The sequence below is a fragment of the Carlito syrichta genome, unplaced genomic scaffold (assembly GCF_000164805.1).
Source record: "Carlito syrichta isolate Samal-C Ts95f unplaced genomic scaffold, Tarsius_syrichta-2.0.1 Scaffold312174, whole genome shotgun sequence".
Lineage (NCBI taxonomy): Eukaryota > Metazoa > Chordata > Mammalia > Primates > Tarsiidae > Carlito > Carlito syrichta.
In genome coordinates, this window is record NW_007256270.1 from 338,848 (window position 1) to 358,025 (window position 19,178).

General features: G+C 46.9%; 1 protein-coding gene across 1 annotated transcript in view; it reads left to right on the forward strand.

The window, feature by feature from the left end:
- Window positions 1–19,178, forward strand: part of HSPA12A (heat shock protein family A (Hsp70) member 12A) — a 155,085-nt gene that overhangs the window by 116,571 nt on the left and 19,336 nt on the right. Inside the window, exons 2-6 of the mRNA XM_008069674.2 lie at window positions 4,178–4,263; window positions 5,792–5,919; window positions 8,945–9,131; window positions 12,056–12,160; window positions 17,511–17,627. Coding sequence (XP_008067865.2) covers window positions 4,178–4,263; window positions 5,792–5,919; window positions 8,945–9,131; window positions 12,056–12,160; window positions 17,511–17,627 — 623 coding nt within the window. The remainder of the gene's footprint in view (window positions 1–4,177; window positions 4,264–5,791; window positions 5,920–8,944; window positions 9,132–12,055; window positions 12,161–17,510; window positions 17,628–19,178) is intronic.

The following is a 19,178-nucleotide window of genomic DNA, read 5'->3' on the forward strand; positions in this document are numbered from 1 at the left end:
AGATCTGATTAATTTTGGTTTGTTTACTAGAAAGCTCCGGGATCTCTTACCCCTCAGCTTAACCATAGTTTTGTGGCTGATAGTTTGCATTCTTAAAAGTGTTTTTCCGATTCTGTGATGTGAAATCATCGGATCTCTCCATGTTACAGAATTTCAGCGTGACTTAGTGCTTGAAATAGAAGATGCTTTGAGTGGTCTTTATTTAACATAGTTGGAAGAGTGTGGTAGGTATTTCTTAAAACTCCCAGCTCCTCCAGCTCTGACCTTGACCACATTTCCTGAGAAAGCACTTTCCTTTCATCTCTTTTAGCAGTCTTCCTTCCCTACTGCCACAGAAGGGTCTGCATTTTCTTTTCTTCAGCTTCCTCTCTGTCTTCCAAGCCTGGGCTATAAAAACCTCTATTCATGTTGAGGTGTTAGCTTTGCCTTTCTCTTCTGTTCCTAGTGTGCCCAAGTCAACCTGTGGGGACTGAACTGGAATATCCCGTGGATGGAAGTAGTCCTGGGGGAGATGTTGTATTAGCTTTACAGAAGCAGCATAGATAGGGCCACAATTAATTAATTTCTTACTGTGGATAATGGTGTTAGTATAATTGATAGCCAAGGGCATAAGCATATACCTTGTACCTATAGACATTCTACATATCAACTGTCTCCCCTTGTCTATTAGCCTGTATCTGTCAAATGTCCATAGTTTAATAGATAACATTCCATTGATCTTGTGTTTTTCCTAATTGCTTACTATTGTATGAGAGATCTCAGGCCTTGTTGGGGCTATTAGCAACCAGAATTAAACTCCTCACATCTCTTAGTGTAGGCTTTTCCATGTTATCCCACCCCCCATTTTTGAGCACCACTTTGACAACCTAAGTAGTGAAGTAAAGAAATATTAGTGTGTTTCTACAGGCTTTGTATATTCCTGTGCTGGACTGATGGACATTAACTGGTGAATTATCTTTGATTTGGAGTTTGTAGATATATAGATGTGGGTATGCACGATGTGCAAGTATCTGTGCAAATGTTACTCCTCCATGCTGTCTATGCAGATCAGTTTAAAATTATCACACAGTGTAGCTGAATTTTAATTTCTGATAGAGAAAATATGAAGTTCAGCTGCCTCTAGGCCTGGCTGGGTGATCAGCAAGTCAGATGATTTGTTTAATTCTATGCCAGTTGCAGTGGGGGAGGGAGGTATGGGGAGAACCCAGATATCCTTGGTTTTTGCCCTCAAAGTATCCAAGAGTCTCCTGAGGGCCCAAAGCATGCACTCAATGTGTGGCCTGACCCATGCTATTTTGCAAATCAATGGGATGACCCAGAACATGCTCTGAGAAGGGCTGACTGATAGGATAATTAGAACCCAGCAACAACGGGGTGGATGGTTTTTCTGCAGATAATAGCTTGTTTGCTAATTGCCAACACCAGATTTTCTGGACAATTAGACATTTGGTTTCTTCCAAGTTCATCTGTGCATTTGTGAATACATGGCCGCAGGCCTTCCAGGTAGCAGGTGGAGAGGGTGGCACTTGGTGCTGATGGCATCTCTCCACAGGCTGCCCCAAGGGCTATGGTTAGGGCAGACAGCTCGCCAACAGGTGGAAGGACCATCTGTCTGGGTCCCCTAGTGGAGAGGCAGAGTTCCCCCTGCTTTTATGGAAGGGAGGCACTTGTGTTGGGAGATTAGCAAAGAGGGTGGAGCTTAGCAGGCTCTTCTAGGAATCCAGCTTACTTTTCCATTCTCTATTCAAGAGTTGTAGTCATTAATAGAAATAGAAATAGCTTTCCCTCCCAGATGAGCAAATTGATTTTTTAAAAATGTCTTTTTATTGTGGTAAATTATGTACAGTATAACACAAAGTTTGCCATTTTAACCATTTTAAACCGTTCAGTTCAGTGGTATGAGTAATATTCACATTGTGCAACCATCACCACGGTCTATTCCAAAACTTTTCATCACCCCAAACAGAGATTCTGTACCCAGTAAGCAAGAACTCCCACATTCCTCCCTTCTACCTGTTGGAGAGCTGTCTGCCCTGCCCATGGCCCTTGGGGCAACCTGTGGAGAGATGCCTCCAGTAACTTCTGATCTACTTTCTGTCTCCATAAATTTGCCTATTCGGGATATTTCATGTAACTGGAATGGTACGATACTTGTCCTTTTGTGTTTCACTTAGCATTTTTTTTAGGTTCACCCATGTTGTAGCATGTATACGAACGATATAAGAATGTCATTACTCTTTATGGCGGAGTACTAGTCCATTATATAAATATGCTGCATTTTGTTTATCCTTTCGTCTGTTGATGGGCACTTGGGTTGTTTCCACTTTTGGGTTATTGTGAATAATGCTGCTATGAACATTCACAGGCAAGCATCTCTTTGAGTCCCTGTTTTTAGTTCTTTTGAGTAGATACCTAGGAGTGGAATTGCAGGTCATATGGTAAGTCTATTCTTGACTTTTCGAGGAACTGTTCCACAGCACTTGCCCCATTGTACATTCTTACTAGCAATGCACAAGGGTTCCAGTTTCTGCACATCCTTGCCAACATTTGTTATTTTTCTTTTAAAATTATTATATTAAATTACTAATCATATATTGTAATTATTAAATATTATTATAGCCATCCTAGTGGAGGTGAAGTGACATCTCGTTGTGGTTTTGATTTACACCTCTCTAAACACAAATGATGTTGAGCATCCTTTTATGTGCTTATTGGCCATTTATATATCATCTTTGGAGAAATGTATATTCAAATCCTTTGCCTGGTGAGCTGGGTTTTTTTGCCTCTGATTACATGTTTATGCATCTCTCTCCCTGAGTTAAGAACTGAGCCTCATCAGGAGGAGAGAGGCTGTGAGCCTGTAGAGAAAGAAAGTGGCTGTGCAGATTTGAGGCTTCACATTCACTCCTGCATGATTCATTTCATTCCCACAGCCTGTTTGGTACCATCTGTAATGATGCTGCCTGAGTTCTCATCAAGTAGAAAAAGAAATCAGTAAGAGCCTGGGATTAACCCAAAGTGATTTAGCAGAATAGGCAGATGGAGCCATTCTTTGTGCTCCCCTGGAAGCAGATAGGCCTTTCTCAGACTCTTCAAATCCTCTGGGTTTCCTTGACCACAAGTATTGTTTTAGAAAATTACCCATTTTTCCCCTAGCAGGTATTAGACTATATATTAGCCAGAGTAGCAAGTGCAGAACACCCCAGATGGTGCCCGGTGGTCACAGGTGCCCAGCCTCCAGCCTTCTCCTCAGTGGGAGCATGCTGTCCTTGCTCGGGTGCTCCGTGGCCCTGCCACTCGTGGGCAGCAGGCAGGGAGATCCCTGTGGAATGTTCCAGCCTGACTAGGGATTGTGTAACTTCTCCTTGGGGGTCCTGTTCCTGAGGGAGAGCCGCTGGGCTCTGGGAAGGTTTCAGAACAAATGCTGTGCCTGGGATTGGTGAGGGCACCATGACAACGGACAAAATGACCTTCCTGCTGCTTAGCTGTTCACCCGCCTCCTATTTGACCTCCTGTCTATTGTGGGGTGCTGCCTGTGGGGGCCAGGAATGCTAATCTGTCTGCCTTTTTGCTTATTGAATGTCCAAAGCTGTCTGTATCTCAGGAGAGAGATGAGTTCATCATACTTGGCAGGGGAGGGAGGAGGTGAGGTAGTCGCCAAGCAAAGGACATTCTCTCTGGACGTTGTGCTCACAACCTCTGTTCCTAAGTTAGGGGTTGTTAATCTTTGGGGCAAGTGTCCCACATACCATTGGGAACCTGAGGGCTCTGGATACTCTTCCAAGGAAATGTATACAATAACTTGCACAAAATCTCAGATGACTACAGGTTCTTCCAGTCCATCATGGAGCCCAGGTTAAGAGCTGGCTCCATAGAGGACTCAGCCAGGAGCTAGGGGCTTTTGGCGACCTAGCAGCATCTCCTGCTTAGCTAGGTTGGGTGGCACAGAGGGAGAGGGCTGCTGGTCACTGGGAGAAAGGGCACATCTCATTTGGTCAAGTTCTAAATACCCAATACAAGGGGGTGCTGGAACAGATGCTCCTATCTTCCTGGCATCACATGGGCTGGCTTTCCAGAGGTCACAGTGCCTGTAGGACCAAGGCCATGTAGCCCTCATTTCTCCTTCCTGGGTCAGCCTGGAACACTTCTAAGGAGTGGACTTTGTCTTTCTTTTCAGAAACGGCTCCCACATCTGCGTATTCATCTCCAGCCCGGAGCCTTGGGGACACAGGAATAACGCCTCTGTCTCCTTCCCATATTGTGGTAAGAAATGCATATCTGCAGGCGTGTGTGTGTGTGTGTGTGTGTGTGTGTGTGTGTGTGTGTGTGTGTTTATAGTTCAGGCTCCTGGGCAGCCCCTCATGTTCACCGGGTGGAGATTAAATTGACCGGGGACTGGCCACACAAGCTCTGCCAAGTTCCTTCCCCACTCTGGGCCTTAAGGCTTCCTGTGGTGTGACTGGTGCTCCTGGAGCTATGGGCCTGGGGCAGGCAGGGTTGGAGCTGTCCTCAAAGATGGTTCTCGGACAGCTTCTTGGGAAGAAGCAATCATTTCTGGTTGATTGAATCTATGAAATAAATACAGGGGCTTTGTCGACTGTAGTTAATTGCCGTGTCCAAAAGCCTGTGGCTGTGTAATTGCTTCTGCAACAGCTTGTCTGGCAGAGAAGACCCGAGCAAGGACTTCACTTGCAGTGAGGGGAGCCGGAGACTGGGCTGTTCCCCCTACCCTAACTTGTACGAGAAAAGATTGATGTTGAGGAGCAGCTGTTAGAGGGATGCACACATAGCCAACCTGAGCGACCTACTGGAGGAAAGGGCAGCTTTGCACAAGCTGCCCAGATTCACAAAGAAGACCTCTCAGAGAAGAACATAAGAGCCACCACTAGAAAGGGGTGCCAGTTTGTCCTGGTTTCCTGGAACTGTCCTGGTTTTATACTGGAAGTCCTGTATCCTGGGGAATCTCAGAGCTAGGTCCTGTGAGTTTCAAACTTTGTACCCTGAGGGTGCCCCGTGGGAACTTTAGGGTGTGTGGAGAAGTGGGACAGGGTGAGGGGAATCTATATGGGTGGCATTCTCACCCCCTGCTTTAACCAAAGCATGCCAAACCCAACATTTATAGGTTTTTAAATATGGAGTTCTGTGGGAGTTTAAAAAAGAAAAGGTCAAACTACGCTGGTTGAAAAAAAAAGTGGTTTGGAAACCTGGCATGGCCTGACCACGTGTCTTAACAGATGAGGAAAGGTGCTGGGCCCCAAAGGGACAGACTCACAGGGTCACACAGCTGGTGTGACAGGATTGGGCAGGGTCCTGGGACACCCTGTCCTGCGGGCATGCATAGATGGAGTGGCCACCCGGGAGGTACAAAGGGCACAACTGGCCAAGTGCTCCGGGCAGTGGCTAGAAGTCCACACAGGGACTTGGGAGGGCAGCAGGAGGAAGATTGTGTCTGCTCAGGGAACTCCTGGGCACCTGGCCTGATGATAGAATTTCTGTAATAGCCATGCGCACACACAGTTGACAGGGGGAAGTGGGAAAGTTGTAGGCAGGTACCCTCCCCAGCTGGCCTTGCCTTCTGCTCAAGGGCGCCTCCACTTCTCCTTGAGCTTCTCAGGTGGGGACTGAGGCTGGTCTGCCCCTCTCAAGGGCTCACCAGGTGACAGGCTTAAGCCAGAATCTGGAGTGTCCTTTTATCTGCAGTGGGTGCATAGCTGGGCAGAGTGGAACCCCCAGGGTGTCTTCCTGAAAACTAGATCCAGTTCCCCAACCCCTGTACCTCACACATCTGCAGAACGATGCCGACCCCAACGTCTCAGAAGAGCAGTCGTTTCTTGTGGTGGTGGCTGTCGACTTTGGGACCACGTCCAGTGGCTATGCCTACAGCTTCACCAAGGAGCCAGAATGCATCCACGTGATGAGGTAAGTGCTGGGGTCGGGAGGCACATGTGGCTGGCACCAGGCACTGTAGCTGTGGAGACCCGGGGTGGAATTAGGCAATGAGCTGGTGAATGGCACTTAGGAGGAGGATCCTGGATTCTGGTCCAGCTCAGTTCAAACTCACTGTGTTTCTTGGGGTAAGCCACTTCTGACCTCTAGGATCTAGGTTCCTGGTCTGTAAGAGTGTTGGTTATTTAGTTGGTCTAGGGAGGGGCCAGGGCAGTATGTTTGAAGCCTGGTCTGGGTGACTCCAGCATGTGGCCTGGGTGGCAGTACTGACCCCTATGGAGTTTGTGATGGAGGTGATTAAGGTGCCAGCTCAGCCACTTCACTGTGTGACCCTAGGCATTGCTGAACATGCTAAACTTTAGTTTACTCATCTGTGAAATAAGGATAATGACAGTACTTGCCTCACAAGGTATGTGTGTGCAATTATCAAGTGCTTAGCATGTAGTAAAATGTAAGCAGGGAAGGTGCTAGTTCTTACAAATGAAGAGAAGTCATGGGGTGATGGTGTTGGTACCCAGAAGCAGAAAGCACTGTGCCTGAGAGAAAACAGTGTGAAGTGAATCTCACCCAGGTGACCCTAAAGGCAGAGCTACTTTGGATGCTCCCTTTCTACCCCCAGGCGCGCAGGAGCCCAACAGGCCCTCACCTCCACCCATCCATGGGATCTAGTGTCCATGAGGACTCAGGTCTAACCTGGCACAAATTGTCAACTCTCCCAGACTTGACCCATAACCTTTCTGCAGAGTCTGCTGCCCCTCAAAGCTTTGGAAATCAGGTGTTTATCATCCCAGATTGCCAGTTCTGAGGGATGACTCTGAAAACACACTGTAATCAGCTTTGCACTTCCTTCAGCTGTAGAATTTAGTATTGTATCCAGAGTAAGATTTCTGGTATTTTTATAAAGGACTGTGTAAAATACTAGTCATAGTAAAAATGACCCCCATTCCAATCTTGGCTTAAGCCCCACCTTTTCTCTTGAAAACCAGATGTGGCTCAGCTTGAGGCTGTTGTACGAGTGTCAAGGGACCCTTGGATGCCATCCTGTCAAGCAATAATGAAAAGCTGGTTTTATTAGTGAACTCTGATGACAGCTTCGCCCTTGGTGTTCAGCTGCCACCAGGATCCTACTTCCAGTTAGCCAGACAAATGCTGTGAGGGTCTGCACTGCCCTCATGGATCCCAAGATGGAAAACCCCAGTGGAAAAGAGCATGTCATTAAAAGCTACAATCAATGTTCATCAGCTTTTATATAGTAATTCTAAGAAATGTTATTTCTACAGGATAGTCATGCAATGAAGATAGAAAAGAAAGAGTGGAAATAACCTTGAACTTGCTTGGGAGGCATACTTACAAAGTGTCACCATAGTTCAGGGCCTCCAGAGGTGTCATCTTAGTCATGGTAGAGATTTTGTAGGGAGGTTGGTTCTGGTTGAATTTTATTTCAGTCAGAACATATTAACATCATCATGATGCAGACTGACAAAGTTATAAATGAGAAAGTTTAAATTTTTTGTATTTAAATAGGAATGCAGGAATAAAAACTGAAGGAAAAAGTTCATGGGTTAGTTATCTACTGAAAATGTCATTGTAATCTTAATGACAAGCTCATTTGTGAAGGGCAGTGTGTGGAGCAGCTGCCTGCCATTGGGACCGTCCCTGTGTCTCAGTGCGGTCACCTTGGGGACTTTGGCTCCTGGGGTAGAAGCTGCATCCTGATGGAGCTTGACAGAGAAATCAGCCAGGGACGATTCTAAACCCAGCTGAGTGGCAAATTTCAGTGGAGGCCGGCGCCCCATCTGGACCACAATGGTCCTACTGATGCTTAATGATGCAGAGTGTGGAGCAGGTTTGAGTGCATCCACCTTCCCAGTGGGTGAGGGAAGGCAGCTTATTTCCCTGTGAGCACCACATCTCCACCAGAGGCCACACACGGGGGTCACGTGGCTAGTGGCAGGCGAGGAGTCAGGCCTTGTTTGGAAAGAGGACACCTTAGTCTCTTGGCAGCCCTGGCTTCTCTGCAGTGGCCCTAAAAGAGAGAGAAAGGATTGTATCCCCTGCCTGCCCCACCCCACTTCCCTTTCAGCTGGCATTCTGCCATCTCCATCTATGTCTCTCTCATCTTTGCTCCCAGGCTAAGTCCCAGCCTCCTCACTTCCCCTCCTCCTCCTTTTAGTCTAGTTTTGCTCTCATGAATAGCATCTCTGATTCTGCTATGCACCTTTAGTGGCTCCCTGTTATTCATAGATTAAATCTCTAAGTCCTCAGTGTTTTCCTCAACCTGATTCCAACCACTTTCCCAGTTTTATTTCTCATGCTTCCCATGTACACAATCACTCTTCTTATTTACACAGTCTTTCTCTAACCAACACAATCACTTAGCATTTCCCATGAATGCTCCGTGGTAGCCCACTTCTGAGCAGCCTGGAATATCCTTCCTTTCTTTGAGATCTGGTTACCTGTTGCTACTTCAAGCCTTCCCTACATCTTCCTTTCTTCTTTCTGCCCTACCAGGGACACCTCTGCCTTCTCTGATCCCTCGGGCCATTTCCCAGGTCCCCCATTTCCTTCCCACAAGGCGGTATTTATGCATTTATTTATACCTATCTTGTTTCGAAGAGGATTCAGGCCAACTATATCTGCTACGCAGTGTTGGCAATTAAGAAAAAAAAAAATATATATATATATACATTGCCTACCAGATTATGAGTTATTTGAAGGCAGAAACATAAACATTTTGTCTCTATGTCACCAGCAGCTGGCACATGTAGATACTCAGTAAACAATGAATGAAAGGATAAAGGCAAGAACGGGGCACTTGCCCATTTCATTTTCTGTTTAACTGAAGTTGCCTCTAGATGCTACTCAGCCAGCTGAATCGGAGTGCATCTAAGCATTCAAATCATTGACACTCGTACATACAGTAGGTACTCAAATCTGTGCTGTTTGAACTGGGATTTTGCAAGAAGGCCCTGTAACCTCTGCCTTCCTTTGGTGGCAGACGATGGGAGGGAGGCGACCCTGGTGTGTCCAACCAGAAGACTCCGACCACCATCTTGTTGACTCCTGAGAGGAAGTTCCACAGCTTTGGGTATGCTGCCAGGGACTTTTACCATGACCTGGATCCCAATGAGGCCAAGCAGTGGTTGTATCTGGAGAAGTTCAAGATGAAGCTGCACACCACTGGGGTGAGTGAGCTTTTCCCCAGCCCCAAGTCCCTGTGTTGGAGAGCCAAGGTTCCTCCAACCTTGGGGTGGGAAAGGAGGGTCTTTCCAACCCAGGGGCCCTCAGGTTTTTCCCAAGAAGAAATTAATGTACATTTACCTTGATTTAGAAGCAACCTGGAGCACACGGCAGTTTTGTGGACTCTGCAGTGCTTTCTGACATACAGGTTGGCAGGAAGATATTCAGAATATTTAATAACTTGTTTATCTTAGGAACTGACCAATCAGAGTAGACCCTGCCTGCTGCATGGACCTAGGGTGCTGGGGCCCCCCTGCTGTGCCAGGAGTTTCTCCTTCAGTTGCTGGATTGTTGGGAGATCAATAATCCAGAAGGAGATACTTGGGAGTTGGGGGAATTTGTAGGGCTCAGGGGAGTGGCTGTTAACTAACCAGTTTGGAAGTAGCAACTAGTAACAACTGGCACAAAACCCCTCAGGACATAAGTGCTCAGGGCATCAAGCACCCAATAATCCAGGTCTAACTCCCAGAGCATTGGCCTTAGTTCTGCTCCCAGCAAGGCCGTGTTCTATAAGCCATCTAATTTATTTTTTATTATTTTTTATTTTTTTATTTTTTTGAGTTGGAGTCTCACTCTGTCGCCCAGACTGGAGTGCAGTGGCCGCTCCCAGCCACCGCAGCCTCAACCTGCTGGGATCTGGCGATCCTTCCGCCTCAGCCTTCCAAGTAGCCGGAATTCGCTACCACGCCCAGCTGATTTTTTTTTTTTATTTATTGTAGAGATGAGGTCTTGCTGCCCAGGCGGGTCTCGAACCCGCAGGCTCAGGCAATCCACTCACCTCAGCCTCCCAAAGGCGCGGGATTACAGGCTGAGCCACCGAGCCCGGCTGCCATCTAATTTAAATAGGCATCCTCCCACCCGGAAGCCTCATAGAAAAGGTTGGGGTATAGGATAGGACTTTTTCAATTTAAGTATTTTGTCCCATACATTTTCCTTAACTCTTGGTACTTAGAGAGGCAGGATGGTGATAATTTTTAAGACCATGGACTCTGGGGCCAGATGGCCTGGGTTTAAGTCCTCTGGTACTTTCAAGATATTTAATCCAAGTTACCTCTGTGCCTTGTTTTATCTTCTCTATAAAATGGAGATAATGACAGTGCCTTCCTCATGGGGATATTGTAAGGATTAAAGGAATCAAAATATATAAGCTCTCAGAGCCATGCCTGGTGCAGATTAAGTTCTAGTCAAGTGCTAGCTCCTATTCTAATTGCTTTCATTTGTCTGCTAATGTTTGCAGATGACAAAGCAAATGTTAATGGGAAACTCGGCAGCCAGCACCCTGCTTTCCAAGGCTCTGTGCTCATCAGCGTGGTTGTCTATGATGCAGGCCAACTTCTGCTAGAAATGAACTGTTCCCATTTCACTTGATGGGATTCAAGCTTGAGTATCAGGATTGCACATGGAAACAGGAATTTTTTCAACTTCATTTTTTCAACTCAGAGCTGTGGCTTCCTGGTGTTTGGCTACCTTCCTGAGTCTGGGGGCCACTTCCTCAAAGCTGGGATATCTTTGCTGAGCACCAGGAGCAGGAAGCAGCTGAATGAGACAAGCGAGCATGTGCAGATAGATCAGGATGCCACCGACAGGCTCCACATAGCCAGTTTATTAACGCAATACCCCTTCTCACTCTAAAGCAGAACATAATTACCCAGCCTGAATCAATCCAGAGGCCCCATAGATTTTTTTTTCCTGGTAATAATGTGCTTGTTGAACTGGGGAGATTTGGGGGCTTCTTCCCAATTTTTTCTCCCACTTCCTGTCCATCCCTGCCCCATGGGGACTTTTCTCATCTTTTGTGCTTTTGTGTGTGTGTGTGTGTGTGTGTGTGTTGGAGTCTCGCTCTGTTATCCAAAGACTGGAGTGCAGTGGCATGCTCACAGCTACCCCAGTGTCGATCTGCTAGGCTCAGGTGATTCTTCTGCCTCAGCCTTCCAAGTAGTTAGAACTGCAGGTGCGCACTACCACGCCTGGCTAATTTTTGGATTTTTTAAATTGTAGAGATGAGGTCTCACCAAGTTGCCCAGGTTGTTCTCAAACCTGTAGGTTCAGGCAATCTCCTAACCTCGGCCTCCTAAAGTGCTGGGATTACAGGTTTGAGCCTTCGTGCCCGGCTTCTCATCATTTTTAACAACCTCTGTCCACCTGATATCTGGGCTCTGCAGAGCATCCTCTAAGGACCACAATCAGTAGCTGCTTTAGCTTCTGGCAGAGAAAGGAAGGCAGTGATGTTGGGCTCCTGGTGGATTAGACAGGGCAAGCCTTAAAATAGGAGCTCTTCTATTTTGGTGGCTTGGTTGGTAGCTTACCGGGGAATGAAAGCTTCATGTCTGTTTAGCATCATGCACGGCAGTGAGTTGGCATGATTTAGGCCTCCATCAGGGAGCTCCTGAGTGTGACCACGTGTCCGCATGTGGCTATGGCATGTGAATTGCATTGGGAGTGGTGCCTGCTTCATATTTTTCTCCCTGACCTCTGCTGCTGCCCTAAAACATCTTCTCCCAGAGGATCCAGGAGAGAGAGAGAGAGAGAGAGAGAGAGAGAGACAGAGAGAGAGAGACAGAGAGAGAGAGAGAGAGAGAGAGAGAGACAGACACTGAGATTGAGTTAAGAGAGAGAAGAGGGGGGCAGAGAGAGTGAGTAGTGAAGATGAGATTTTGGAGGGAGCAGCCAGAGCCTCCTACACAGAGAGGGTATAGTACCGCCAGGCCCCATTTTGGGGTATGCACCATCCTAGTCTGCTTCAAGCTTGGGGAAACACAAATATGGCTCACCAGGATCCTCCAGATCTCCAAGGAGCAGCCCCCAAGGTCGGAAGACATGTTTGTTCTTCATCATCTTCTTACTATTTTGTTCCTCTTCCACCCACCAGGACCTCACAATGGATACGGACTTGACGGCAGCAAATGGCAAGAAAGTCAAAGCCCTTGAAATCTTCGCTTATGCCCTGCAGTACTTTAAGGAGCAGGCGCTGAAGGTAGGACTGATGGCTGAGACCAGCCAGTTGCTTGGTAGGTGGGAGTGCCTGTGTTAGCTCCATCTCTGAGGTTGCTGCACCTGCTGACTAGGGTAGGAAGTACAGCATTGGGAGCATGGGCTTCCAAGTCAGAGTGGTAGGATGGACCCTCACGCTGCTGGTGGACCCTGGCTGCTGAATGGTGCAACCAATTTAGAAAACAGTTTGGCAGTTCCTTACAAAGTTAAGCACAGGGCAACCCCCTCCTGTCCCTTTCCACTGTGGTAACTTTTCTGTCCTTTTAATAAATCCTGCTTTCTCAAAAAGAAAAAAAAATTAAACACAGAGTTACCATATGACCCAGTAATTCCACTACTAGGTAGATACCTTAGAAAAATTAAAGCATATGTACACATAAGTACATGTCTACATGACTTGGTTGGCTCATAGTAGGTTTATAGCAACATTATTGATAATAACTAAAAAGCGGAAACAACCCCGCATGTCCACCAACTGGTGAGTGGATAACCAAAATGTGGCATATCTAAATAATGGAATATTATTCAGCAGTAACAAGGAGTGAAGTACTGACACACACGATAACACGGATAAAGCTTGAAAGCATCATGTGAAGTAGAAGAAGCCAGAAATAAAATGCCACATATTGTATGATTTCATTAATATGAAATGCTCAGGACAGGCAAATCCAGAGACAGAAAGCAGAGTTGTGGTTGCCAGGGGCTGTGCGGGGAATGAGAATGAGTGGTGACTGCTATGGATATGGGTTTCTTTTGGGGGTGATAAAATTAAATAGTGGGATTGGTTGCACATCCTTGTGAATATACTAAGACCTGCTGAATTGTACACTTTAAAAGGGTGAATTTTATGGCATGTGAATTTCCAAGAAAAAAAAAAAGGCTGGAAATATAGTTTGCAGCTGTGCAATTTTGGGCAAGGGACTTAATCTCCCCAATAGCCACTTTCCTAACTTGAAGATTAGGGTTGGTAACTGTACCTTGTGGGTTGTTTGATAGTAAACGAAATATTGGACATGCAGTGTCTCCCTCGGGGCCTGGTGTGCAGCAAACACTTGGTAAATGGTGACTACTGTTCCTTCCCTCCTCCTCCTCCCTCTCCTCCTCTTCCTCCTCCTCTTCCTCCTCTGTGCCCCAGATCGCATGGAAGAAACTGGTAGTACGAACACCCTTGGATCCCCCTTGGAAAGGTTTATGATCGCCTTGGTTTGGAATGCCCAAAATAGCTCATTTCAAAGTGGAATATAACTGTCTCCCTCAGTGTTTCCTCCCTCAGGCATGGTGATGAGTGGGTGAGAATCAGATGATTAAAGCGCCCTGATGTATTGAGCTTTAGCCCAAAAGAGCTGAGAACTTCTGAAGCATTTGGTATTGTGTGATCACTAGAAGAAATTTAGTGAATTCTAGAAAGAGGGTCAGAGGGAGACAAGGAAGAAGTGAGAACATAATACTACTCTTAGCCATTCAAGTACCTTTTCTTCTTTTTGTGTACCTTTTATGTGCCGGATTCTATACATGTTGTGGTAGTGTAGAAGTCAACTCAGTATACAGGAGTATGTGGTCAGGGTCAAGGTTGTGAGGGGATGACTGTGGGTGTTGGTAGAGGCAGAGATTCTGTCCAGCGGGGAGCATCAAGGAAGGCTCCCCGTAGGAGGTGGACTGGGAGGGGGAGTTTCACAGGTAGCAACTGGAAGAGTGTATTTCAAGCTGATGGAATGGCATAAGGTCAACTTGGGAAAGAAAGCAGCAAACAACTGTAGGAAAGAAAGGCAGTTTGGGGTGGAGGAAGGGCAAGGCTAGGGGATAAAGTCAGGATACCAAGCTCAGGACAGGATTGTACAGAGTCATGGATACCAAGCTCAGGAAGTTCTTGGGTAATGGGGAGCCATCAGAAGATTTCTAGTAGGGGAATGACATGGCTTCTGGGGTGGTATTCGAGTATCTTAGCCTGTTTTGTGCTACTATGACAGAATAACGCGGACTAGATAGTTTATGAAGTACAGAGATTTATTTCTCACAGTTCTGGAGGCTGCAAAGTCCGAGATTCAAAGGCTGGTGGGTTTGGGGTCTGGCGAGAATCTGGTCTCTGCTGCCGAGATGGAGCCTTGTATCTTCCAGCAGGAGGAACGTTGTTCCTCACATGGTGGCAAAGAGAAAGAGCAAACTCATTCCTGCAAATCCATTTACAGCAGCATCAATCCATTCCTGAGCTGGGAGCTCTCATGACATAAGCATGTCCCATGAGGCCCCATTGCCCAGCATGGGTGCCCTGGGGAGTAAGTTTCCAATACATGAATCTGGGGGGGCACATTCAGACTATAGGATAGAGTGGGAGGCCGCAGTGGTCCTGACAGCCTTCAGGGTGGATGGTGATGCAGAAGCAGCTGACTCGGATCTTGCAGGTTTGTCTGAAGGGAGAGAGGGAGGTCCTGAGACTCGAGGAACTGTGCTGCCATTCAGGGGACACAAAGGATCATCCTGACAGCCAAGAAGAAAGAGGGGCTGGCGGATGGGAAGGAGTGGGTTCTGGGGAAACCTTACTCCACTAGAAAGGGAAGGGGAGAGGGCTGGAAGGAATGGCATGAGAGGAGGAAGGGAGCAAGGGAGGGGGAAGGGAGTGAGCTGGCTCATGTTCAGGAAGATGGCCACCAGCCAAAGGCAAGAGCATAGTGAGGCCTGCTTGGAACCGGAGAAGCGGGGAGCCCCATCGTTCCAGGCAACAGAAAAGCAGAAGGTGAGGACCACAGCGAAGCAGACCTACATCACCCTGAAGATCAAAGGTCGTAGAGGGCTGAGCTCAGTGCGTGGTGGCTGAGGGGATGCCTCAGGCAAGTCTGAGGCAGTTGAAAGAGAGGCAGAGTACTCGGGGTTCCTGAGTTAGAGGGGGAGCCATGAAGACTTCAGGGGGAAATTTAATACTTGAGAAAGTCCGTGATGTTGGTGCGTTTCAAGTTTGCCAGGAGGAAGGGAGTTAGCAGCTTATCTCAGAAGGGGAGGAAGGAGGTGGACAGAACAGCCCAGAAGGTCAAGCAGGGGCATGGGTTGTTGTCTGTGAACTCCTCAGTTCAGCTAGAGAAGCTCCAAAGAGCCTGCTGCACCTTCCTTTTGGAAGATAGCTCCTTCTCCCAGCAGGAATATGCTGTGCATAAATTCCAGGAGAAAAAGCTGTTTGAAGTGATGTATAGGAACTAGCCCTTCACCAGAGGCTGGCTGGTGTTTGCAGGATCAGTGGATTTAGAAGAAGGGTTTTTGCATGCTTGACCAGAATAGGTGAAGGCAGAACATCTCTTCAAGTGGAACGTCTAAACAGTCATGTAAATGAAGCAGTTTGGTCGTTCTTTTTTTTTTTTTGAGTTGGAGTCTCACTCTGTTACCCAGACTGGAGTGCAGTGGCCGCTCCTGGCCACCGCAGCCTGGATTTGCTGGGCTCCAGTGATCCTTCCGCCTCAGCCTTCTGAGTAGCTGGAACTACAGGTGTGCGCTACCACGCCTAGCTAATTTTTTTTTGATTTATTGTGGAGATGAGGTCTTGCCAAGTTGCCCAGGCAAGTCTCGAACCCGTGGACTCAAGCAATCCACTCACCTCAGCCTCCCAAGGCGCAGGATTACAGGCTGAGCCACCGAGCCTGGCAGTTTGGTCGTTCTTGAAGGAAAGCCAGTGGAAGGGCCTGAGATACTCAATTAATGTCATCTTTCCCTTTCAAGTTGTTCCCTATCCACTGGGGACAGGATAGCTCCTCCAAACTCTCTAGGCAGCCCAAGGTGTGTTGAGCCTTTTTCCTTAAAAAAGTTGAAATTAGTCTGCCTGACAATTGGCAGCGTGCTTAGGATTTTCCCAACACGTGTCATATCGCTCGCCTGCTTTTTCAAGCCCAATGCAGACCTTAAAGGAAAGAAAATATTTTGATAAAGATGACTGCTCTATGTTGGTCCAAAGCAGAGATGACTTTAAAAACATGTTTTTAAAAAGTTTACTGAATGTACTTAACACTACCTAACTACACTTAAAAATGGTTAAGATGATAAATTTTATTGTAAGTGTATTTTTGCTACAAAATAAAATTTTTATAAATAAATTTTTAAAAGATGAAAAGAGAAGTTTACTGATCAAAGAGGAAGTTAGTTCAGTGATAGAGTGGGCCAGACCCATGATAACTATTTGAAACAACAGGGACAATGAGGCACCATCAGAAATTGTTTCTTATTTTTATTTTTTTACCGGCCTATAAATCTTCTTGTGGCCCCAGAGCTGACTTTGATGCAGAAGTGCCTTAGCATGTGTTTTAGATTTGTCTGGTAAATGTGGCAGTGGAAGGAGAAAGGAAAGAAGGGACAAGCATTTATCAGAAGTCTTTGGGCCAAACATTTCTTGTGTCTTTTTATTTAATCTTGCCAATAATGCTACAGATTAGTTTTAGCATCCCCATTTTACAGATAGAATACTGAGTCTATTCCAGTAATGTATTTTGTCTTCATGGACAAGATAGGAACACCTGATGCTTCTGCCTATCCTATTTATCCACACGGTCTCCATTGCTATAGTTTAACCTTTGCCAAAAATTAATTGGTTAGGTCATGTCATTCAAATTCTTTCCTTCCTGTCAGGAAAACTCCCCTGATATGTTTGGCTTGCATGAGGTAGTGACAGTGATGACAATTACAATGACAATTGTCACCAGCTGTTAAGCGTTACTTTGGGCCAGACAACGTTTACACATGCGACCACATATAACAATTTAGTTAAGACCTTGGCCTTGACAGTCAAGATAGACCTGGGTCTGGGTCTAAATTTTGGCTCTGCCACTTGCTAGCTATACAATGGTCAATAGGTAGTGAGCATATCTAAGTCTCATTATTCCCATCTGTGGAAAAAGCGTAGAGTTATAATCCTTTCCTAGCAGGATTCTTGAGTAGGTTCATGGAGATAAGGTGTGCAAAGTGCTTAATAAGGTGGCTGACACATAAGCTTTCAGTAAATAATCAGTCCTCTCAATAATCTTATGAACTAGGTACTATTATCCCCATTGTGCAGACATGGAGACTAAGGCCTGAGAGGTTGACACATGACCAGAAAGTGACCAAAGGGATTTTCCTTTGATCCGCCTCTCTCCTCCTACAGTCACATTCACTGAGTGAAAGGAGCTAGCACTCCCTGCTTGCTGAACATCCAGAAAACAGATTTTTGCCTCCTGATGCTCATAAGTTCAGGAGGCTATGGAATAGACACCTGGAGAAGTGGTGGCAGGAAGCCTGGCTTCTCAGGGAAGCCATGAGAGGCTGCTCTCAGGGACCAGCTGTGCCACTTGACCTGTTGTGTTTATCTTCCTTGGCTTCAGGAGCTGAGTGACCAGGCAGGTTCGGAGTTCGAGAACTCTGATGTCAGATGGGTCATCACGGTGCCTGCCATCTGGAAACAGCCTGCCAAGCAGTTCATGAGACAAGCTGCCTACCAGGTAAGGACAAGGGTTGGGGCGGGTGGGGGCTAGAGAAGGACCCGAAGTGCCCTTGGTGTTGACTGTAGTCCTCAGGTTATCTCCCAGCATTCACAGGCTCCTTAAAAGGCAGTGAGGAGGCTCCCCTAGGCAGGGTGAGGAGCTAGGGGGCAAGGAGCCTTCCCATTCCTCAGCTTCCTCCTGGGGTAGAAATAGAGGTCAGTGTGACCTTGACAGGAATTGGGCTTGGTTTTCTTTCTGGCTTTCCACATTTCTAGGCCATGTTTCCACTGTAGATGCTCCAGGGCTAGAATTTCAAGTTCTGGTTTGGAAACGTGTTTCTGTGGGTGAACTGAAGTGATAACCTTAAGGAAAAGACTTAGGAAACAAGGATATTTGAATGAAAAAGAAGTAAAGACAAGGCCACTGGCCATTAAACAGACATTTCACCTTGGTGTGGAGGCTGAAAACTGCACATCTGCGGCTGGGAAATGAAGGAAATACTATTGTTCTCTGTACGCTTCACTCAGAGGGGCATGTAGGGCTCCCAGAGAGTGCTAAAGTCTACCTGCCCTGTGGTGGGTGGCAGACCTCCGCAGGAGGGCAGTGGCATGACCAAGTGGTATGCCAGGTACAGGTGCTTATCAGTCAAGGAGGCAGACACTCCAGCCCCGATGGCTAGCCCAACCCTGGGCAGAGGACGTTGATGCCACAAACTCTCATGGCTTCAGCTCTCACATGCTGTTTGCAGACACGGTAATAGATGTACCCTTGCTCCCTGTCATGCCTCTCAGGAGACATCCTGCCCACCTTTCCCAGGGGACCTACCGCTGACATTTGTGGCCACATGTATGAGCCTTTCTCTACAAAAACCCCACAGGATCAACTCTGGGCCCCAGAGTGTAGCCAAATGGCCATGGGAGGTTTTACATTATGAGTTGTGTTCAGTGATCACTTGGGCTTGACTCCAAGCAGCATGCAGGGTTCACGGTCTCTGGTCAAAGGCAGGCGTCCCCTCCCCTCACTCTCTCCCCTTCCCCAGGCTGCTTCCTGCACCTCACTTCCTCTGTGCAGCGTGAGAATCTGGCTCAGTGTATGTACCTGCCAAAAATAGATCTGTTTTTTCAGAGATGAAGGAAGAGGGTGGAAGTTCTTTAAAAAGTTCTTTAAAAAGGAAGAAAAATAATGCAGTTTAGCTGTTCACAGAAGCCCGGGGTATCACAGAACTTTTCTGTAATGTCAAACTTAAGGCAGTGTCTGAAGATGGGGCATCAGGACACAGCTATCTGTGGAGACTCTGCCCAGCATTCTAAGTTTTTCCCAGGAAGGCTATTCAAGAACATGGTTTTGACTCTTATTCTCTAACCCACAGGAAGCGTCAGCAACAAATGTGTGACCCATTAAAAGGGTCAGTTATTATCTTTAGCCTAAAAAGAAAGACGTGTAGTGATTGGCAAATTTGTCAGGGCCGTTGGAGCCCTGGGCTAGCTCATCCAAGAGGCATGTGGCCCCTTACACAGGGGAGTCTGAGGAGGAAACCAGGCAGAGGAGGGCACAGTATACCTGGGGGGG